This window comes from Sphaerodactylus townsendi, linkage group LG04 (assembly GCF_021028975.2).
Source record: "Sphaerodactylus townsendi isolate TG3544 linkage group LG04, MPM_Stown_v2.3, whole genome shotgun sequence".
Taxonomy (NCBI): Eukaryota; Metazoa; Chordata; class Lepidosauria; order Squamata; family Sphaerodactylidae; genus Sphaerodactylus; species Sphaerodactylus townsendi.
The window spans coordinates 52,250,675-52,274,965 of NC_059428.1; the positions used below are offsets into that span (position 1 = coordinate 52,250,675).

The 24,291-nt window shown below is 38.5% G+C and overlaps 1 protein-coding gene across 3 annotated transcripts in view; it reads right to left on the reverse strand.

The window, feature by feature from the left end:
- Positions 1–6,951: 6,951 nt before the first annotated feature.
- CADM2 (cell adhesion molecule 2) overlaps positions 6,952–24,291 on the reverse strand; it is a 516,061-nt gene continuing 498,721 nt past the window's right edge. For all 3 annotated transcript variants that reach the window (XM_048492993.1, XM_048492994.1, XM_048492992.1), the window contains 2 exons: positions 13,936–14,061; positions 6,952–11,754 (listed from right to left, as the gene is read on the reverse strand). In XM_048492993.1, coding sequence (XP_048348950.1) covers positions 11,636–11,754; positions 13,936–14,061 — 245 coding nt within the window. In that variant the 3' untranslated portion in view covers positions 6,952–11,635. The remainder of the gene's footprint in view (positions 11,755–13,935; positions 14,062–24,291) is intronic.

The following is a 24,291-nucleotide window of genomic DNA, read 5'->3' on the forward strand; positions in this document are numbered from 1 at the left end:
CATTCTCAAAAGGTACTATAACATTTCAATGACACCAAGACAAGTGTTGATTTGAAAAAGGTAGAAATATAAAGAGCAGTAGTACTGGTAGTCATGCTAGTAGTACTGGGAACCCAGAAGGTTTAGACACAAGAATTAAAATATAAAAAAAGGAATTAAAACCCACCCTGTGGGTGGAAACATGTATGGTCTTGGTGGTTTTTATAGTACAAGCAACTGAGCTGTTTTATGTGAGTGTGATTTCTTATTTGTATGTAATTTACCTTTTAACTCTTTAAAAGTGCAATTGCTCTTTATACACACACACACGCACGCACACACATACAAGTGTGTGTGTATGCATATATATACATATGTATGTGTGTATAAAATTATTAATTGTGGCTCAACCTTCTAGGTACCTAGCGTGTTGCATAGGTTGGGTATAGCTCCCTTCGTTTGTTGGTACTAGTAATAGTACCAGAGGCAATCACAAGAAAACTTAGGCTCATTCCGCACATGCAGAATAATGCACTTTCAAACCACTTTCAGTGCTCTTTGAAGCTGTGCGGAACAGCAAAATCTACTTGCAAAAAGTTGTAAAAGTGGTTTGAAAACGCATTATTTTGCGTGTGCGGAAGGGGCCTTAGATTAAAAGTGAAGAGGAGTCTTTTGTAGCTCAGATGGATATATGAATTTCACTCAAATGGAATCTGGTTTTGATTAATTAAACCTCTGCTTCCCATACTGATAACTCCACTGATACATTTTCAGCTTGCTGTATCAGCAGTATAGCTAGTCTTATCCTTAGGGCATCATGGCACCCTCCTGACACCTCTCCTGTTGCCTGCCAAATGTTTGGGTGTTTTTTTAAAAAAAAATAGGAGGGGCTGTTGCCCAGTTGGTCTTTTAATTGGCCTTTGGAAATCTAATTGGCTGTACAGATTTTTTAAAAGAAATTTTCTCCTCACAGCTGCCACCACAGCACAGTGGCGTAGCGAAAATGGGATAGGGTGGGGTGCTCACCCTGGGTGCACACCATTGGGGTCATGTGGGGGTAGAAATCACCCCCACACCTCTCTCCTTTCCCCCTTTGCCCCATCCCACCAGCCAGGCCCCTGCAGCCGGAGCAGGCTGTTTTTTTAGCTGGCTGCCAGCAGAAATAAAGTGAGTAGGCAGTGGGTGGGGCTCCTTGGGGGCAGGGACCCATGGGGGCACCCCACACCCATTGCCCCACCCCACGCCACCAGCCAGGCCCGGCAGCCAGAGCAGGCTATTTTTTTCAGCTGGCTGCCGACTGAAATAAAGTGGATGAGGACGGGGCTCTCTGAACAGAGCTCGGGCGGGGGGACTCCATGGGGAGTGCTATTTTGCACTGGGTGCCATTTTGCACCCCTACACCTCTGCCACAGCACAAGGACAGTGTGTGATTTGAAGTAAGTGATGTGCATGCAAGAAACATTTTAAAACTATGTTCATTTTTAAAGGCATTCTGTTGAACAGAACTTCTGACTGAAAGGTTGAAGAGTTACTTCTGGAGTTAGGCATGACCTCACTCCCTGAGGTTGGCTTCACTTCTTGCAACAGTCATTTTGTGGTTGTTCCTGGTTGGGGAGCCTTGTTTTAGGGAGCATACGTTCTAGTCTACTAAAGTTATGATGCAAACAAATCTAAATCAAAACCAAATCATTTTTTTTTTAAAAAGAAGTGATGTTAAGGGTTGCTTTGGAGAAACCCCAATAGTCTGAGAATCTCCAAGGCTATCATTTAAATGCATATGTGACCCAACTATTTAACCAGAAGTTTTCTCTTCATTTAGTTCTGTTCACCTGAGAGTTTGGATCATGAATTACAACCTTGGATTGCACAAATGTGGTTTCTTAACTATATTTATGGTTTATAATGAAGCCTCACCCTGCATTCCAATATTTAACATATCAGCAGCTGGTACAGCAAAGAAGACTTTGTTTTTAATCACAACGTTGATACACTATATGTAATTTATAAAGATGTGCTTATAATATCAGAAATAGTAGTTCAATGTGCAACACACAGTTCACATGGTAGTTTTCAGGTGGAGGTACAAATTCTCCTCAGATCTGTCAGTACCAGTTCAGGTAGTTTTGACTGCCAAATTCATGAATTATATATGTTAAATGAATCAACACTTCAGTAATGTCCAACAGATAAACTAAAATTGAAATTTTATTTTTAGTAATATTTAGACATTTCTCTGACAAGACTTTACTGAAAGATGAGGTGCAAATGAGAACCCTGTAGAGTGTTTATAAAAATTGTACATGACATTTCTTAAGTGCCACTTAAGTACACACTGAATACTCTGTAAGTATATAGGCATAACAACATGCACGTGTCATGTTCCTAACATTACAATATGCATTTTGTTCACTTCAAATTATGAAAAAACTTTGTGAAGTAACTGTGCTTCCATTGCCAATGCAACATACTTAAGTTCCCTGGGTCTGAATTGTGCTGAAATGTCAGACATATAACCTTTCAATTGCCATAAACTGTAATGCTAAAGTCAATGACATTGCTGTTCTAGGATATTGCAGCAGCCTTGACATTAGCCGCTTACCTGGGGCAAGTAACAATTTCTTCTTAGTGAATAACCTACCAGGCCACTCTATTCTAGTTGCCCTGAAGCACACAGACTCATAGATGGCAATTGTACTTGCAAGACATTTTGCATATCAGCATTCTCGCATAACAATGTTCAGGAGTGCAGTCCTTACATTATTTAACTGGGAGCAGATCAAGCAAATCAGAAACCAATGGGATTACTTCATTTTTTAAAATCTGTTCACAAACCTCTTATTTATCCAAACACCAATTTCTTGTGTAGGAGGAAGAAACAATGATAGGAATCTACAGATCAACACGTTAGGTAAACTTAGAGTAGAATTTTGGATTTAAGAGACTGTAAAGCAATACATTGCATAGACTTTTTTTAAGGTGGGTGCAGCTTTGTTCTTGACTTCAGTAGCAAATATCTACTACCTAATGGAGTGGCATGACTCTGCTTTGCATGCAGAAGATTGCAGGATGAATACCTGGCATCTCCAGTTAAATAGATGCAATAGCTGGTGATGTGCAAAATCTCCTCTTGAGCCCTTGAGACTTGCTGCCAGACTATTAGATTATAAGAGCCAAATTCAGAGCTCCTGATGATCAGGGATGGCAATGCCCCTGCATTGCACCCAAAGGGCTTTTAGGCAGCATGGGAAGGAGGAAAAAAACAAGAAAACCCCTGGCCACCTGAAAATCCCCCACTGGACAAAATGGACTTATGCCACAGAGTTTTCCCTGCACCTACCCCACCTGTATTGGGCTGTCTGTTTACTAGACCAAACTCTGATTTTGTATAAGGCAGCTGCATATCTACAAGGCATGTCCCTATATGTGTTATGTGTAGGTTGGCTTGTTTACTTGCTTGTTTTTGTAATTTGATTTTTTGCCTACTTAGGCCTCCCTGTGGGAGGGACCTCAGAAGTGCTTAAATAAATAATATACTGTAAAGCATATCTACATATTATTGCTAAAATTGTGAGTACTGGTAGGAAATATATTTTCATATGCGATTATTTTTAAGTTGGAAAGCCAGTATTAGTCATGGGGATTTTATGATCAGCAATGCATTATCTTGTCAACAATAATACTCAAAGTGAATCTGTCTTTTCAATTTGAAAAAACTGAGCTGTAAGTTCACGAACACTACATTGGGGGTTAGTAATATATGTGCTGACTTTTAAAAAAAAATAGATCTCACACAAGATTTGCTTTTACCCTGGGTCTATATTGAAGGGCATCTAATATGGTTCTCTGTCAGTCTAGTGTTTGAACTAAGCAAGTACAGAACTGCTGCAAATGAGTTTGTTAGGCAGACTTACCATGTTTGATGGGGACTGACTGTGTTGAGCTGATCTTGAGATCATTTGACTTGAGCAATAAATATCATGAACTTTCACATGAACAGGTGGCCTTTTTGATACTTTTTGGGGTAATGTCGTGAAGCACAGAAGAGTGGGAGGATGCAGCAGAAACGAAGCACAAGAAGAAGAACTTCAGAGAGTCGAGTGAATTGTCTGGTTCAGTAGAAGGCAGCTTCGTGTGACATTTACGTGGGGGAAAGAGTTTTGGCCTCCTGAAACAGAGATACTAAATGAGAAGACAAACCTTGGAATGAAAAGTAGCCATGGGGAAAGCACAACTCCCATGTTCCTTTGCTATCAGTGCAAGTTGTTGTGCTAGATGTGCAGCCACCTAGCTAATAGCTCAGAATTCACATGTGCTGATCAATCAGTCATTTGGGATGGAGAATCATGACTGGAGAATATAATGCAAACTGAACCTGCAGCAGTTTGTGCATCCCTAATTTAGATCTGAAATCTTTACTAGAAACTTATCATTAGGCTTTGCAATGAGACAAACGATATAAAGAAAAGGTCTCTACCATTTATGACTGGAGACTAAAATATGAATGAGATTCTCCTTCTCCTTTTCTCCCTCTATATAGCATTTGAATATGTGGTTGAGGAGATCTGTATGAGAAAATCTTTTCAACATGTGGATCAGCATATAGCAGTTTGGGATATTAGGGCAGAATCTCAATTTCTTATAACCTCCCCTAAAAGTTTCATATTGGGTAATGGGGCTGACTTCTTGTCAGTCAAAAAGGGACACAAATTATCACATCAGTGTAAACAATGATGGTGACATTTCCTTCTGTAATCTCTATAGTGCACATGAACTAGGGCAGGTGCTTTAATTGTAGATGGTTATAATAACTAAGAGTAGACACAGTTTTCCACTGTGCAGCAGTTCATCTCCACATAATAAGTATACCTTGGCAATGCATGAAGCCTGTCGCTTTCCATGGATTTCCTGTTTGTCTGCCCACACTTTCAGATATCAGAGATGTTTGCAGAACACAGCACAAGTCTCCTTAAAAATTCTCTGCGTGTAAAGGTAGTCTTCCTTAAAGTCTTCCTTAAAAAAACAATTGTTCAGCTGATATACATTGCAGCAGTGGTCTGTTGACTAGCTGAGGATGGCACTGTGCATCCCAGTGTGAAAGAGTTCTCATATTCACCTTCCAATTATTATTTGTTTCTAATGAAACAGAAATTGAATAGAATTGGATTGTTTGCAGTGTCAAGAATTGAACTATATGAATGACCATGACATTTCTAATATATGATAAAATCCGCATTAATTTGTAATGGATGCTTGATAAAGTATATTGAATACAGTCATGAAAGCAGCAGAAAGCTAAATGGAACATTTGTTTGTAGGTGAATGTGTACAGGAATGCAACTTGTGTATGTTTCCATGTAGAGTTAGTGTATGAAAGCTCAGAGGGAAGGTTACTTAGGTAGTATCTCAAAACTGAATCCTGCAGAGATAATCTCCAAGGATATAATTCCACACACTTTAATTCACTGATGTTCAAGTACCCAGCATGCTTAACAGTCTAGAGGATCATGGCCTACGTGCTTTAATGCCACTGTAGGTTGCATCCTTTCCATGAATCTTCATTAGATAGCAGGCACAGCTGATTATATAAAAGAAAGGAATGCTTATCTTTAAACATTTTAGTGCTTAAGTGGGCACTGTGGCTATTTCTAACCAGCTCAGCAGGTCCTTTTTGAATGAAGAACATACACTAATGCACAGATATGTATAAAACTGCATAAAATATTAATTATTATTTTTGGGAAATATTTTCCTTATTTTGTTGACCAACTATTACTCCCCATAAAACTATTGGCTGAATGGAGAACAGGCCAACCCTTCCAAAGTTATCACTAAAGTAGCATGCTTTATTCTATTGTGAATCTATGGCCCTTTCCGCACTGCAGAAAGGGCACTCCTCCACCGGCAGGAAAACCCATAAGCAAAGTCCTTTGCACTCCAAATTAACAGTACAATCCTAAAAGCATTACACCATTCTAAACCTATAGAGTTCTGTGGGTTAGAAGGGTAGGATTGCACTATAAACCCCACACAGATCACAATTAATTAAAACCAGAGAACTCAACCTAAGGAGCACTGCACAAATGTGCACAAAAGTTGACAAACCAGAGAATTAAATTCAAGCAACATAGTGCACAGAAAAATAAAACCAAACTAAACAGGATTACTAGCCAGCAAACAAAACTTCCTCCAAACAAGTCTCTGTTTATGGAGGGAACTAGTTGAAATTGTGCAACTGAAGGCAGATTAAATGCCTTGGAAACTAACAATAGTGCTTCAGACAGAAAAAGAAAGCTACAATGTGAGAGGCTCCAATGCTTTGCAGTGCTCAGTTTAACAATATTTCTTGTGTCTGTGATTGTTCTGTGTTATCTTGCTACTTTCAATGCATTGCTTTTGGATGAGCATGATGGAAAAAATGACAAGATGAAAAGGATCAATGATATAAAATGTCATGTTTGGAAAAAAGTTAACTTTATCATTAAAGGCATCCTTGCTGGTTTGATGGAAGCATTTTGTACTCACAATGTAAGATTACCTGACGTTATTGGGAAATAAATAGCAGAAATTCCAGGTGAGGTGCATCAACAAAATAGAGGTCAGGAGAATGCAGTTCTCTAGGCTTCTCTTTCCAGTTCTCTCTGTCTCTCTTTCCATCACTCAAGCTAAAAATACCAGGGCAAGTGGCAACACTTTTCAAACGTCTTAGCATGCAAAGCTCCCTCAAGGAGGATAAAAAGAGCAAGCTTGTACAGTTTGGCTAGAAATAGATCACTGAGCAACATTCCCAGACAGTGTGCTAGCAGCAAATCTATTAGCAGAATTGAAGCCTTTGCCCAAATGTGTATGGAAAGAGTCTTTAGAGACCAAAATAAGAGGAGAGACATAACTGAATGGTGATTGGGTCTCAAGAAAAATATGGCTTACAATAACTAAAATATTATTGTGACAGAGGAAATACTTCTGGATACCAGCTGTATTTGTATGTTTATAGCTTGCTGCGTTTTACACAACACACTCATCATCATCTTCATAAAATAATCAAAATGCATATTATAAATACATGGGTCCAATATCCATACAGAGGAAGTACAAGATACTTAAACTGTAGCTACCTATATTTTTTGCATATTTTTAGTGTGTACTTTGTGCCACTTAATCAAAAGCATTACCCAGTTATTTCTGCTAGACAGCTTGATCAGAAAATATTTGAGTACCTAAAGGGGTTTTTATTTGTTTATTTTTTGGTATGTTCACTAAAAATGATCATTTATAAAGAATGAAAAGACAAGAGCAATCTGGGAAAGCTTAGGTAAAATTATAGTGTGGCCAGAACAGTGCATGATTTCAGTGTATCATTGTACCAGCATTTACTTTTAGTCTCAACAGAGTTGCAAATTCAAGAGTTTTTATTTTCTGTTTGGTAACACTTTACAGTTAAGTGGCACTAAATTACACTTGAACTGTGATGTTACATGGAAGCACATGTAACCACACTGCCACAATCAAAATACCTGATGCACGCATGCGTACATGGTAATTTCAGTGCTTTTACAATCAAAAATTATATAAGCCCCCATCCTTTCTTCTCCCATTGAGGGATTTATATAGATAGGTAGATATCCTTGTTGTGAATACCCTACTCCAAAAGTCCGCTTCAACGTTTGTTTCAAATCAGCTTTTCTCCTTTGTTCTTTCTAGTGAGAATCCCAGTGCGAGATGAACTGTTGTTCATAAATGTGAAAAAATGCCCTGGGTTCATTTTTGAGCCTCAGATTATATATCAGTTTTCTTTACCTGCTCTTTGGATTTCTTAATGACATTTGTGAATGAAACAATGATGTATCTATTTATTCTGAGATGTCACTCTACTATTTTGAGATGTCACTCTACTATTTTATAAATAAAATATTGTGGTCTCAAAGGAAGATAATTGACAATCAATATTAAATTAATAATAGCTTCATACTTTGTATTCTTTTACTTAAAAATTATATATAGTAAATGACCCTAAATATATTCCCCTTGAGAACTATCATTACCTACAATTTCCTTGGTAACTGTCATGAGGCCATCAATATAATAGTATTTCTACTTGTCACAGACTAATTTAAGTCACTCATTTCCTCAGGATGTTGGTGCCTTACTCCAAGTATATTCATCTAAACTAGGGGTTCTCAAACTGGAACTGTGTGCTCATTGCAGAACCTAAGAGGGAAAAACTCATTAGACTATATAAATTATGCAAAACCTTAAGAATGTGCATACGTAGATGCGTGTGTTATAGCCTATATCAGACAATGCTGCATTTCCACATCAGTAAAAACATAAACCTCCATTCCCTGAATAATTAACTGTTTGTGATACGTTGCAAGCCGGAGGTTAGCAAAGAAAGGTTGCAACTCTCAGCTACAATGAAAAGTACCTCCCAAACCTAACTGAAACTATCCTACCCTTTTTCCAGTTGACCTGTGCCCTGCCTTTCCCAATCTCCAATGGTCAGAAAGGCACCGAATCAGAGAGCAAGAGCAACACAGATCATCTCAGGTACTAACACAGGACCTACATGGATTCGAGGACACTGGTGCAAAAAATAAATAAATCTTCAAGGTATTATTGCCAGGACTACAGATCCATGGAGAAAAACTTGTAGATTAGACCAAATTAATAAAGTATCAATACTGGAAATAGTCTGGTATAATAATAATAACTAGTACTTGTGCTAAAACTACGAATGGTGTGCAAAAAAAAAGTTGAAAAAGGCTCTAATTTCCATTAGTTATATCAAACCTGGTGATTTTTTTATGAGAGAGCTACTATTATCCCACTATGAAAAAGTTTGAGAACCTCTGATTTAACTGAGTGCAGATGACTGGAAAGATTGGCAGGCCAGAGTTATCTTAACACGACATTTTCTTTTCCGAAACTATCTCCTTTTTAGCCTGTTCCAAATTATATCCCAAGGTGCAAGGCAGAAGAACTTCAGAACAAAAATTCTACTGCAACTGAGCAAAGAAGAAAGGTTAATGTTCCAATTCCTATCTACTATTACAAATTGCAATGATTTCATTTCCTATACTAACAATATGCTTTGGACAGTTTACATCTAAAGATGCTCAAATTTCTGAAAATCTCACATCACACAGTGACAAGTAGGTGGATAATGTAAGCAGCAGTACTATATAATCTAAGCAGAATGGACTTTAGAAAGAATGAATGATGATGTAAATATTAACACAGCACTAATGGACACTGGAGTTTCAGTAAACAGAATCTTACTGCAGCAAGGCACTTAAGCACCATTAAATGCTTTGCTGGCCTGGACATTAATTCCATAAATCAGCTGTTCAAATAGTAGTTACAACTCACTGCTTTTCCTTCCTAGTAGCAAACTTTATTTCTTTTGTCAGTTTTTTTAAAAAGTATTCCTTGAAATACATGATTATGTTGCAAACCTATACTATCCTCAATGTGCCTAGTAGCCCCTACCTGATTCTCTCAAACTACCATAACTAGATTAGCATATTATTGCATTTTTTCCACAGACGAGTTGGAGTGAACTGTAAAAACAAGCATGCAATCACATCAATGCAGACGTATTTCTTTAAAATGTCATACTGTATATGATTTATTATGTTAACACTCAACCACATCATATTATTTATGTTCTGTATACTTTGAAAAAGTGCTGCTTGATGGTCTCTCAATTTTTTTTCTTGTAGAAATTAACAAGGTAAATGTTTTCCCCCAACAAAAACAATTTAAAAACTCTACTATTGTCCTTAAAAGGTGATATCTTCTGATAAATAATCTGACACAGCACCTTTGATTTCCATATACTGCGACACATGATGTCATAATCAAATGCTACCTTCCCTCCTCCCCTCCCCCACGCAAAAAATAAATCCCTGGAGATAATCCTTTACAATAGGCCATTATGCTTTTAGACTTCACCAGTAATAGCATCCATATAGAAATATTCCTTTTTCTAAGGTGCAGCACTTAGGAGATGAAAGACAGTCTCTGCTGATTTTAATCTTCTGACATGAGACCAGTAAGGAAGAGCTCATCTGGTGATGTTTTGATTTTCGGGAACAGGAACCAAGCCAATCACCTCATTATTATGGTATGTTTAAATCCTGAGGGGTTTTTTTTAAGCTGAAATTTTTGCCCCACATTTGCAGAATGATCTCAAAGAGGTCTTTACTGTGGAGCTAAAAGCATGGCAGAAATTCTTTATCATTCACCGTGACATAAGTTTGTACCTCACAAAATGCATAGACAGGAATTTAATATAAAGAATTAGTCCATTTACCATATACACAAAACATAGAGCTTCTGTTGTAACACCTTTGTTGTTTGTGTTTTGGCAAATCCAACAGAGATAAGCAGCTCTGGAACTGCCAAATTATAAATTGAAAATTTTAGCAACTTAATCATTAATCATTAATGTGGTTGTAATTTAAAACCTGAGGCTGTGCACTGGTTGTTAGCTTAAAACTACCTTTCCATATAACATTGTGCTTCCATTGTATAACAAATAAAAATCAACTGGAACTAGAAAAAGTTTGCTGCTGAACAGTGCTAGGACATACAGACAAAAAGTACTAATACATGTTATCTACTCAGAATATTAAGTCATATCTAAAGGGATATAATGGACATTAGAAAATGCGTACTTGCGACTGACTTACCTACAGCCCCAAAAGTTAAATATGTATCAAATAATGATTAATTGGTTTTATTATATGCACTATATACATATACTAAAATGCCTTGCAGTTGTGCCCCATGAACACATCCAATTTAAGTAGGCAGGTGAGCCTATGTGAAGTAAATAAATTAAAATGAAAATAGAAATGATAGAAATAGATATGGAAGTCTTTATAACCCTAAAAGCTGTAAAAAGAGCTGGACAAATGTTTTCAAAAATGGAACTATGCAAGTCAGCTCTTTGGATTCTATACAGACTGTATGATGTGGTTACCACCCCAGCGGAGCTTTAGTACCAAAGTGTCATTAAAAGAAAATGTCTGTTCACGCCCCCTTCATTATCATTTCCAAACAAGCACACAAGAAACTATGCTAGGATGCTCTGAGTTGATGTTTTCTAGGGCACAATGTTTCAAAACTAGGCTGATTTTGAATTATAGATATATATATAAAACATTCTTTGTAAACCTCTAATCTTCCTTGTAATGTTTCACGTAAGTACATTTGCATCTTCACCCAAAAACATTTTGCTATGACAATGATTGGTGAAGTATTGGTAAGGACCTTGAGGAAAGACAATGGGGAAAAAAAGAAAAGAAAATCCATATACCATTTCGCCCCTCCCCCAAACAAAATGTAGAAAAAAACTCAACAACATTAACTGAGAAGATGATTAAAATTGTTAAGGCTGTATATTCAAGCACTGTATGTTAAGAGAGCAATGGATATGACATTTAGGCCATAAGAAATGTCCTGCAATATGAATGGTACCATAATTAAAGAAATATGCTGTCCACAGCTAATTGTTGGCATAAACTGGCTACTGAAAGATGTTTACATTAATAAAGGTAGCAAATGGATGGGAGAAAAGAATGCTGCAAGATGGGAGCCAGTTTTCTCCAGCAGTCAGCTTGGTGAGTAATACTCAGAGAACCTAAGTCTGCATCTATATGAAATATTCCTTCTTCTCTTCTGCATTGACTTGACTGCCTTCTGCATTGATAATGGCTGTATCTGCATCCGGGGCATCTTCAGCTCCTTTAGCTTCATTCGTTAAATATGTTCCTGTAAGGGGAAAAAAAGTTAGTGCTTTGCTACTGTGGAGAGTTTTTTTTAAAAAATGTAGCTGTATTACAGGAGACTAAATGGTCTTCGTGAGGTGTAGTGTTAAGTGTTGCTCAGTATAGTAGTATGCCTGATCCTCCAATTTTGGAAAGCAGTAATTGTGATCCATAACCCTTGTAAGGTTACAAATGCAAGCCTATGTCATAGAAAGGCCGCACAGCTAAGAAGGCATTAACGATAAATGTTGGGGGAAATGTCTCCTGCTTTCTAAGAAAGTCAGAAATGTTCCCAGCCATTCAAATTCAACCAAGTAATATACCCTGTAATTTCCAAGCTAGCATTTTAAATACAAATCATTTCAGTGCAAGAAGGCTAAATGCATGCAACTTTTTCCCATTGAGAGACTTAAAGGTGCTTAACATTGGTTGAATCAAGTCTTACAATAGCTACATTAGGTTAATCCACCATTGACATTGAAACTTGTTATACTTGAATATTGTTAGATTTGAAACACAAGCATTGAATATTGGTGCCAGCATATCCATCCGCAGTGCCTCTGCAACCTCCTGATTTTGTTCTGTTAGTCTGGCACGGCAGTAGGCACTTTCTATTTGCTAGCTAATCTTGGGTTCATGCAGCAAAACATTCATAGCCAGTGAGGTCTGAAACAGTCAATTTTCACTGAATGGGAGGTGTTCTTATTTTAAAGCTGAGAACATGTGTGTTGTCCTCTCTAAGAAGAAAGAAACACAGGTGTTACATTCTTCACGAGATTTATCAAATTTCTTGTTCCTATTGTATGCAAGCTTACTTATAGATTAAGCATAGAATTAGCTGAACAAGCATTCTTTGAAACCTAGGTCAAATGTTTGTTTTGGAGCAGATGAAAATGAGTAGCTACTCATTCTAAAGAAGTGATCTTTACAATAATTATTTGATTTACAATTAATAGAGTTGTTGAGTGTCCTTGAATACACAATAGTTAAAATGTAATCGTTTTTTGGCAACTAAGATTTAAAACCAACATAGTGATTGGGATGAGCAGACTTCCCCCGTTCCATTGTTCCACAATTTCTCTTTGCATCATGTTTTATACCTCTCAAATTACAGTTTATCTACACACATCTGTGAATTAATTCCAGAATTGGGGGAGGCAAAGCTTATTCACTGCTTATTTGTATTTTCCCCCTTATCTCAATTCACAAGAATATACTGTTAAAACACTGTGAGCTTCAACAGGATTATTTTTAAGTGATGTTTTATTGATGCATGCAAGTATATGGAAACAGTAATAAAACACATGGAATCTTTATGTAATTACATGTATAATCATATTGTGGTGCAGGGCTTTTTTCAGATTTTCAGCAATGTGTATGTGGGAAAGAGAACGACACAAAATTATTGGTGGAACTAAGAACTATTGCAAAATGTGCCTGCACGGGTCACTGAACCACATTTCAGGGGGGAACCACAGAATAACGGAGACTTTTTAATGCATGAGCTCAGCTTCAGAAACAAGAATTAGAATAAAATTCAGGAGGAAATTCGGATGAAAGGAACTTTGCGAATGTCCTTGTTTGGAGATAAAACTTCTAATACGTGATTTTGAGCCTGGTTCTGGCTGGGAAAGGTTGAGGTATACATCTAATAAAATAAAATAAAAATAAAATAGTTTGGATTTAACCCTCCCCATCCCCCAATTTATATGTGCATTAGTATTGGCAAAAAAATTAAAAAACCATATTTGAACAAAATTTTATAATTTAAACCTCAATTTTTTTCTGTTGTGATTTTCAGTCAACAGGTTATGTCTGTTTGTCCTCTTCTCATCTGCCTGTATATAAACTCACACAGAATGGTGAAGTAACAAACCTGTTAAACTAAGAAGTCATGTAGGTTTGCTTCACAGCATAGCAAAGTAACCTATCTGTCTTTTCACTTGATTCCCTGAGTCACTGACTCCTTGCATGACCTTGGACAAATTGCTAGACATTATTTTACCACAGTTAATCCAACTGTAAAATTGGGTAAAATCCAAGACCTTGCTAAAAACCTGAGGCTGCATCATCTGAACTGACTTTTCCTGGGATGAAGGAAACAGAAAAAGTGTGGCGGGCAAAACCTAATCACTAGGAAGTATTGTTGCAAAAGGTGACTGCACTTCGATTAAATCTAGCTTACCTTTATGTCTTGCCAGATATCGACCAAGCAGAATTATAGAACATAGCGTGACGAAGACAACTACAGCCACTATGCCTCCTATAAGAGCATGGTCCGGTCCAGTCTGTTCAGCATAAGCATTCGGGTCTGGAAGGAAATAAAAGACAGAATATGTTACTTATGACCGCTGTGAATTGACATTAAAATCCAACTGACTAAGTTTAAAACAATTGTTTGAAAAAAATAAAGCTTTCAAAAATAAATAGTTATTCCCTTACTCAATTTCCCCATCTTATCAACAATACAGGATTGCTTGTATTCCTGGACTGTCAAAGCCCTGAGGCCATCACAGTATTTTAAAAAATCTTGCTAGCACAACCTATTAAATGGAAAACGGTTTCTTGTTTTGTCCTCACCACTTTACAACTGGAAATCTGGGCATAGCTATTTATAGGAGCAAAAACAAGGGACTGAAAATTGGGGATCAGATAGAATCAGTGGAGTAGTGTCTGCATAATACATAATTTATGGAGCTGAATCTCAGTGGGGATTCCTTATATATTCTCCTCCTGTCATCCCTATCATTTTGCGCTGGGGAAAAAAATAAAAGAGAACGAGAGATAAAGTGTAGCTGAGCCAAGTTCCTCTGCAGATGGCTGAGTCTGCATGAATTTGGTCAGATAAATGTAAATGTACTCTTAGAGAACATCATTCATTCTCAAGTGTTACATTTGTGAATTCAAAGCACTTATCTGATTAATGCTGTAGTGAATAAATTTGGATGCATGTGTATGTGTGTGTTTTAAATAATTTAGCAGGCTTTGTTTTAGGTTCTGTGCTCAGAACATTAAGAATTTCACTGGATTAAAGCTTGTCACATGGACCATTTTTCTTTTAGAGGCTTTGTGCTCCACAGAAATCTCAAAAAAGACTGAAAATAATGGCAGTTAGAGGTCCATCATGCCCCAGACTTTCTGATCAATAAAATGGTAACCTTCAGGTACCAGTTCATCAAAATAAATGAGAGTGGGGTTTTTTTTTAAATAAAAGAAAAAGAAAATCACAATGTTAGTTCTATAAAATCATGCCAGAATTTATCTTTTTTCTCTTTGACAAAATGTCTAAGCTAGACAAATAACAGCAATTCTGCCAAGATTAGATATACCAACTGACCTGCACACACTGATTCATCACTATTTCCTCATCAGGAGTTACATACCGCAGTTAGTTTTGAGAACACTATCTGATTGTATAGCAAAGATACACCCACACCCACACCCACACACACCCACACACACAAAAAGTTATATCCAAGAGGGTAACTGCTTTGTGAAAATATCAAACACCAGACTGAAAACATCAAACGCCAAACTAAAAGGGGAAAATTGACCTCTTTCTCTTTCCTTCATATTTATTTTATTTTATTTTAGACATATTCTGCCCCAACCCTGGTGTCAAGTGGCTCATGACCGTTCAACTGAGCAATCAATCAACAATGATAAAACATACAAAATCACCAGAAAACCACAACAAGAAGAATAAAACATTATTGGGGGGGGGACATACAGGGAGAACCAGTCCCAAAGGCATGAAGGTCCCAGACTGTAGCTTTAAGGGTAAGAACTATCACATTGAACTTGACTCAGTATTTAATAAGCAACCGGGCAACTGTTTAAGTACAGGTTGAATAGGAGAGGACTGTGATGTATTGGTCAACACTCGCATTCTATATAACTTGAAGTTTCTGAAGCAGCCTCAAGAGCGGACCTGCACAGATCGAGTTGCAGTAATCCAGTCTGGAGGTGATCATGTATTAAGATGGACAAGTTAAACTGAGACAGAAAGATGAACAGGTATGAGCCTGGCAGGAAAAGAAAAATATCAGCCTCACCACTGAATACACTTAGAGAGAGGCATCATATGTGTGATCTTGGGAAAACTAGACAGAGGCCCTTTCCGCACAGGCAATTTACAGTGGCCCAGGGACGGCAAAAACACTGTCCCTGGGCAGCTGTTCGCAGCAGCGCCATCCTGCCCACCTGGGAGCAGCATGAAGCCACTCCTATTTACCTCGCAAAACTAGCGAAGTTTTTCTAAAGCACCATCTTCCCGTCGTTGCGGTGCAAACAGCACCGTCGGGAAGATGCTGCTTTCCCCCTCCCCTCCCCTCCACTCACCGTCCTGTCCTTCATCGCTATGGAGGGCTGCAGAGCCCCGCCCACGCTGCCCTTCGACCCTGGAGGTCAGAAGGCAGCGTGGGTGGATCCCTGGAGCCAGCCGCTCGCACGTTAGCATGCGAACGGCCCCCATAAATTATGCCGGCGGAGGCTCGGATCTGCGCGTGTGCGGAAAGGGCCAGAATTACTGAAACAAAATCTGTAAAACTTCAGATTCTGATGAAAGGTGGAACACTGAAACCATTATGCTGAATGTACAAGTATCCTAGTACAAATTTATTGTGTGTGCGTATGTGTGTGTGTTCAGGTTTCTGGGTTTTGGGGTCCACTGTTTTCTATCGAATAGCAGATTTTTCTGGGGTTCTTGAGCAGACATTTTTACAGCAAACAATATTTGAAGGAAACCAAGTGTGCCTGCTGTCTTAAAGACTACTCAAGTTTGAAGATGATTGAATAAATATTTACAGACACCTTAACAAAGTGCTTCTTTTTCCCAGGCTCGACAACCAACTACTTGGGCCAGGCAGGTGTGGCTCTGTGAGGATTCTCTGTTTTGACATTTGTTCTATGTGGATTCTTTGGTTGGACTTTGCTCTGTGTGAGTTCTTATGTTTGATATGTTTTTGTTAAGGCATCTTTGCCCTGGAGGAAGAATGGCATTTTTTCCCACATAAGAAAAAATGGGGAGCAGAAGGACCAGGGCTGCCACATTCAAGTGTTTGAAAAATCAGACCCCTTTGTCCAACCCTTTTAAACTTGGGGAGCCTTTAGGAGGAATTTCCCATGCAAAGTTCATTTAAACTGAACTTGGGGGAGGGGGGAGTTTTCATAATAAAAAAAATCCATTTTCATTTTATAAATATACACAATACAACCATTTCTTGGGCATATTTTTATTTGGAGAATTTCAAATGCACACCTACTAGACATTATAATTTTTCATCACTTGTGCCTGAGTTCACTTATGAAATCTCCAGACTATCTGATTGCACACCACTTTCTGAAAACAGACATCCAAGGCATCCAGTTGTCCAAGTCAGATTGGGACCATGGTATGGGGAGGGGTGAGGATGAAGCCATCAGTATACATGCAGCCCCTCAGTGGGAAAAGTGGCATCCCTTAGTTATATTTTGGGTGAGCACAATGGCAAGGGTGAGTCTAAAGCCCCTTATAACTTCTGTGCTAAGTTCATCTGAATTGGGTCCCAAAGCACTTAGAAAATGACTCAGCAGCTGTCATGTGATTGATGATCTGAATGTCAGGCTCAGGAAACAAGATGCAACCAGATATTAAAGCCCTTAAAGCTATGAATCTCCATAACAGATAAAATGATTGGAAGACAACTCAAATCCCCATCCCAATGTCTGCATCATTGTGACTTTATAAGGAACTATAGAGCAGCACTTTAGCAAATTTTAAAATTATCTCAGCCTTCTTCAGTTCCTTTCCCCACAAAAATTATAGTGTACGGAGAGCCATTTTTTCCCACTGACCAATACTATTAGAAGGAAATTAGGGCCAATACTATTAGAAGGAAACTAGGGCCAATACTATTAGAAGGAAACAGCACTTGGTCAACTGAGTACACCAAGTAAACAGGCCACAAATAACAACACTTCTTTAAGTACCATGGAACTCTTTCTCCCTTTTTTATTGGAATGGTGTACCTCACATTGTTCTGTAGCTTATCTTTAATTCAAGTCAGCAAATCTTGAGCAATCTCACCAACAGTAATATCAGGTCTTGCACAGGGGTCAAATATCTTTCTGTTCTCAGAACAACTCAAGTGTGCTGCTACAAAATCATTGCTTCTTGCCTGGAACTCAAGTATTCAGTCCTACGATAGTAACCTGAATGCAGGCAGTAGGTAGAGGGCAACTCTCCAGTGATTCACACACTGCTATCTGTTATCTGAAATGTCTTTAACCTTTCAGGATAACAATTTTTTTCTTCTTTGCAAATTATAGAAGATGATGCTTAGATATCAGGAGATAACTGAAGCCAGTCCAAGCTAATTAAGAACATAAGAACATAAGAACAAGCCAGCTGGATCAGACCAAAGTCCATCTAGTCCAGCTCTCTGCTGCTCGCAGTGGCCCACCAGGTGCCTTTGGGAGCTCACATGCAGGATGTGAACCCAATGGCCTTCTGCGGCTGTTGCTCCCGATCACCTGGTCTGTTAAGGCAATTGCAATCTCAGATCAAGGAGGATCAAGATTGGTAGCCATAAATCGACTTCTCCTCCATAAATCTGTCCAAGCCCCTTTTAAAGCTATCCAGGTTAGTGGCCATCACCACCTCCTGTGGAAGAATATTCCAAACTCCAATCACACGTTGCATGAAGGGTGTTTCCTTTTATTGATACTAATTCTTCCCCCCAGCATTTTCAATGAATGCCCCCTGGTTCTAGTATTATGAGAAAGAGAGAAAAATTTCTCTCTGTCAACATTTTCTACCCCATGCATAATTTTGTAGACTTCAATCATATCCCCCCTCAGCCGCCTCCTCTCCAAACTAAAGAGTCCCAAACGCTGCATCCTCTCCTCAAAGGGAAGGTGCTCCAGTCCCTCAATCATTCTTGTTGCCCTTCTCTGCACTTTTTCTATCTCCTCAATATCCTTTTTTTGAGATGTGGCGACCAGAGCTGGACACAATACTCCAAGTGCGGTCGCACTGCTGCTTTATATAAGGGCATGACAATCTTTGCAGTTTTATTATCAATTCCTTTTCTAATGATCCCCAGCATAGAGTTTGCCTTTTTTACAGCTGCCATGCATTGAGTTGGCATTCCCATGGAACTATCAACTAAGACGCCTAAATCCCTTTCCTGGTCTGTGACTGATAGCACTGACCCCTGTAGCGTGTATGTGAAGTTTGGATTTTTTTGCTCCTATGTGCATCACTTTACATTTTGCTACATTGAACTGCATTTGCCATTTCTGAGCCCACTCACCTAATTTATCAAGGTCCGCTTGGAGCTCTTCGCAATCCTTTGTGGTTCTCACCACCCTACATTACTTTGTGGTTCTCACCACCCTACACTACATGACTTTTCACACATACTGTTGGCAGGCAAGCCCATGACAAGACGGGGTGGGGTGGGGGCAGTTTCTGAACTATGCCCTACCAGTCACTTCTACAGGTGTCACAGACTGTTCAGACTGACAAATCTTAATTCTTGACTTTGATACCAAAAGAGAGGCTTTACCTGGACCTGCTTTCCCACTCCCATCAATATTCATAGTAGCTAGCAACATCTTTCCTGCAGCTTCAACTATTGAAATCTGAACAACAAAAGGCCAGCCCTGGAAAAGACATAACTGTTCTCTAGCCACAGAGGACGTGCAAATGCTACTCAGCCTTAGCACCATCAGCTTTCTTGAGTCCTTTCTTCCCTAGCTGATCCTAACACCCTTCCTGTCCAACTACTGGAAGGCCATCAAACCTTACTCTGAATTGGAATACCTTGAGTTGTAAATTCATTTACTCGACTTAAAATTTAATTAAAAGTTGGACTATTCCCAGCACTGGCTCATCTGAGCCACTGTCCACTCAGTTGTTCAATGATGAGAAAGAAACTCAGTTTTGTTCAGCCTCTAGAAGATCAAAACTTCCTATATCTGGCCTGCCCAAACAAAGGCCCTTTGCTCAGTGTTGTCTCAAGTGCCTTTGATTTGGTTGCACTATGTGCCTAACATTGCCTCTTTCTTTGCATCCAACACAGGTGTTGGATTCTGCTTCCTTGGTTCTTCCTCTTGTGGATCAGGTAATGAGCTCTGCTATTCCAAACCTATCTTTAACCTCTATCTAATTCCTAGATGTGTATTTTGTTATTTTTGTTCTTTAATAAAATTGTTAAAACTTCTCCAAAATCTGGTTTCCTGCAGCTTTCTACAAGTAAAACCCCTGTATAAATCAGTGAGAAAGATCAGTAGCCCATTATCTCACACTGCAAGGTCTGTCCTTGCAAATTCCCAAAACTAAAACATGACAGCCCCTCAAATTTGATTAACAAAACTTCTACTTGGATTTTGATCTACTAATATCTTGCTGTCCTCTCCATTGCAGTATTAGATGTTTCAGTTTATATACACCAAAATTTCACCATCAACAAGATATAGACCAAACATGCACACCAGTCCTTCAGATATATAAAGTATAGTAACCATATTATATGGTTTCAAAAATTAAGTGCACTGTTATTTACTACATAGATTACTTGCTTCACTGCTGTCTGCTGCTATAAAAACTTCCCAACTGACATCCATCACAAGCCTCTCTACCTGTTTCCAGACTATGCAGAAAATTTTGTTCCCTGCTTACCTTTTGGATTATTAGCTACACAGATGTTTGAACTGTTGCTTTGTGATGTGGTTTCCCTGCCTGAACTTGCAAAGATGAATGCCTGTGCTTTCTGCTTTATCTTCTTTCTCTCCCACTTTGATTTTTGTCTCCCCTCTTGAGTACAGCACACAGCTATGAAAATCCTTGGAATATGTACATGCTTGGAAGGTTTGGTTCCTTGTACTTAGGAACTTTGTAGCATAAAGTTGCAATACTGCAGTCTAAACTCAGCTTGCAATTTGTGCTCAATCCCAATTAAAGTTGGGTCCGGGTAGCCAGATCAAGGTTAACTCAGCTTTCCATCTTTCCAAGGTCAATAAAATTAGTACCTAGCTTGCTTAAAGCTATGGTGCTCCTTTTACCATTTTGAGATCACCCCCCCCCCCCAGTAGTTTTCATAGATTTTACATTTTTCTGCAAACCACAGGCATTTTGCAAGTCTGTAAAAAATTCTTACCCATTCACAGTTCTAGTCACTGGGTTTAAGTATCCTCAGATCTAGCCAACTTGGATATTAGTATATCAATTTCTCCAAGACCTCATTTTACCAATGGAGAAAGCAGTGCCATCACATGTGACACGAGCTGACAGCGTAGGCGCAACTGAGCATATACAGAGTGTTGACAGCCAACCACTGGAGCCAGGGAGTTCACGCAAAGAAAGGATGTATCAAAATGCAAGCTGTGTTTGAATGTTATAGTTATCACATGATGAATATGCATATGTGCATAAAATCTTTGTACACAAAGTACAAAAATGGGAAGGAAAGTAACAGGAAGTCTGAAAGACCGTGGAATATAAAAGAGAGAAAAATACCATGTAGGAATAACAACCACCAGAAATTCTTCATGTCATCTAACCCAATTAGTAGAGATGGTCACAGGGCTATTAAAAGGTGAATGGGATTAATTAATTATTTATCTGTCTCAACCTTTATACTACAACCATGGGCTTTTAAGATGATTTACAACAATTAAAAGCATTACAATAGTATGAGACATGAAAGACAAATAGTAACTATTTTCCTTCAACTGAAGAAAATGGAAGAATCCATTTTCTTAAGCTACAAGACTGTACTCTGCACCAGAACCTTGCATGCCACTGGATAGGATGTCAGACAGGTCAAGGTAAAATTGAAGTTACCACTTTTTCCACAGCACAAAATAAAGTTGCCAACTCTGGCATGGAAATTGCTGGAGATTTGGGATGGAGCCTGTGGAGGGAAGAATTTGGATTTTACCTTTAATCTATGATATACCATATAATTTGTTCTCTGAAGCTATTTCCTCAGATGGAACTACAGTTCCAGAAGAACTCCAGGCTTACCTAGAGGTTGGTACAGATGTGCTTAGTACAGATGTCACTTGTGATGGAATTGCCCATCTAAAGACCAATTCATACAAACAGTTTTTTCTTCAAAGTCAAGACCAGATTTACTTTATCAGACTATAAGACCTGGTAAATCTAAATGAAATATGTCTGACTAGAATGTGTGGAGTAGGGTTCAAGACACAGATCCCTCCAGGGCGGTATATAATAATAATAATAATAGGCTAGCAGCAATGGTGCACTGGAACCTTTGCAAAAGAATGCAGCCTGCCTGTAGCAAGACCTGGATGCGAGGCACAAGCCAGAGAGATCACAGAAAATGAAGAAGCAAAAAATACTCTGGGACTTTAGAATACAGACAGACAGACACCTGGCACACAACACAGACATAACAGTGTAGAGAAAAAAGCATGTTTGGATGCTTGGGTGTTGCTGTGCCAGTTGACAACAGGAGTGATGAAGGACAAAGAGCTGGAAAGATCACAAAATACAAGGACCTACAAATTGAAGTTGAGCGACTGTGGCAAAAAAAAAGAACAACAGTAATCCCGCAGTAATTGATTGCTCTAGGAGGAATCCCAAGAAATCTTGAAAAACATCTGGAAAGCCTAAACTTGGACAGAACATCAGTCCACATGCCAAGCAGCACTTCTAGAAAAGGAACTGCATATTCTCATAGTACCTCTAATATCTAGGTCCTTAGGAAGGACTCGATATTCAGAGATAATTCAGACACTTGGGCTGTGTGCTGTAATGTGTATAATAATAATAATAATAATAATAATAATAATAATAATAATATGTAATATGTAATAATAATAATAATAATAATAATAATGCAATAAGAACTATGCAGTCGAAAAGTCTTACAATGACCCAAAGTGCCGTCTCTGCAAAGAGGGTGATGAAACTGTGGAGCACATCATCTGCTGTTGTAAGAAAATAGCCCATTGCAGCTATCGCTGAGCGTCACAATAGGCTAGCAGCAATGGTGCACTGGAACCTTTGCGAAAGAATGCGGCCTGCCCTGTAGCAAGACCTGATGCGAGCACAAACCAGAGAGAACCACAGAAAATGAAGAAGCAAAATACTCTGGGACTTTAGAATACAAAACAGACAGACATCTGGCACACAACACCCCAGACATAACAGTGATAGAGAAAAAACATGTTTGGATCATAGATGTTGCTGTGCCAGTTGACAGCAGGGTAGAGGACAAAGAGCTGGAAAAGATCACAAAAATAAGGACCTACAGGAGGTGAAGTTGAGCGACTGTGGCAGAAAAAGAACAACAGTAATCCCACTGGTAGTCGGTGCTCTAGGAGGAATCCCAAGAAATCTTGAAAAACATCTGGAAAGCCTAAACTTGGACAGAACATCAGTCCACATGCTGCAAGCAGCATACAAGAACACACATTCACACTTAAATACCTCTAATATCCTAGGTCCTTGGGAAGGACTCGATATTCAGAGATGAATTCCAGACACTTGTGCTGTGTTGTTTTGTGTATAATAATAATAATAATAATAATAATAATAATAATAATAATAATAATAATAATAATAATAATAATAATAATAAATATGATGTCCTGGAACCATTTGAAATATCATTTTGATACAAGGAAGTTCATTCTTTTTAATTCGCCATGTAATAATCTATCATGAAATAAATTTGTCATCTGACTATAAAAATGTCATGTGAATTTCGTCAAAATGCAAATCTTATATAAGTAAGTTTACATTACAAACCTGAAAAATCTAACATTCCCCAAGAGTTTTATTAGGAAAGTAGAAAAGCGAAGGATTGGTTACAGAACACTGAAACCTGGCATTTTTGGCCATTATACCCAAGTAAAGCATACACTCAGTTTTGTGGATAACCCTTCTTAAGAACATTCAAATTGATGTTCTCTGCTGCTCAACTTATCTTTAATTGAAGTTCCCTTATTAAACTGTTGTTGATATACGTTGCATATTATTTTGTTGTGCTTGAATTCAGCTGGGAAGACCCAAATTTGGCTGATAACAGAGCATAGGATCTCAGCTCTTTTAGCACTAGACTTTGTGAAATGGTGGGAAAGTTTTTGCTAGCTGCTCAGTGAGACGGGCCTGCACTGATTCGCTTCAGAGTTGTATTCCTGATGGCAAATCTTTTCCTCCTGGAAGCAGGAATGGTTCACTATACAAGTAACTCAAGTGATATTTGTGTTTTCCATCCTCATCCATGGTGATTTTCTTCAGCTGATGCTCCTTTACAATGATCCAATTTCCTTCCAAAACTCACAATTCTGCATGCAATAAACCTGTAATGGTCTGGTACTCTGGTAAACAAACAAGACTCATGAAGATTTCAAGAGCTTTATTGGAACTGTGTCAGTCCAAGGCTCAAATAGCTGAAACTGAAGTTTGGCTTTCTGACCTCTGGTATATACCTGTAAGTTACAGTTTGGTTCAATCCATAATCCCCCCCCCCCCTTGCATTCCCATAATATCCCAATAATATCCTACGGAAGAAGGCAGATA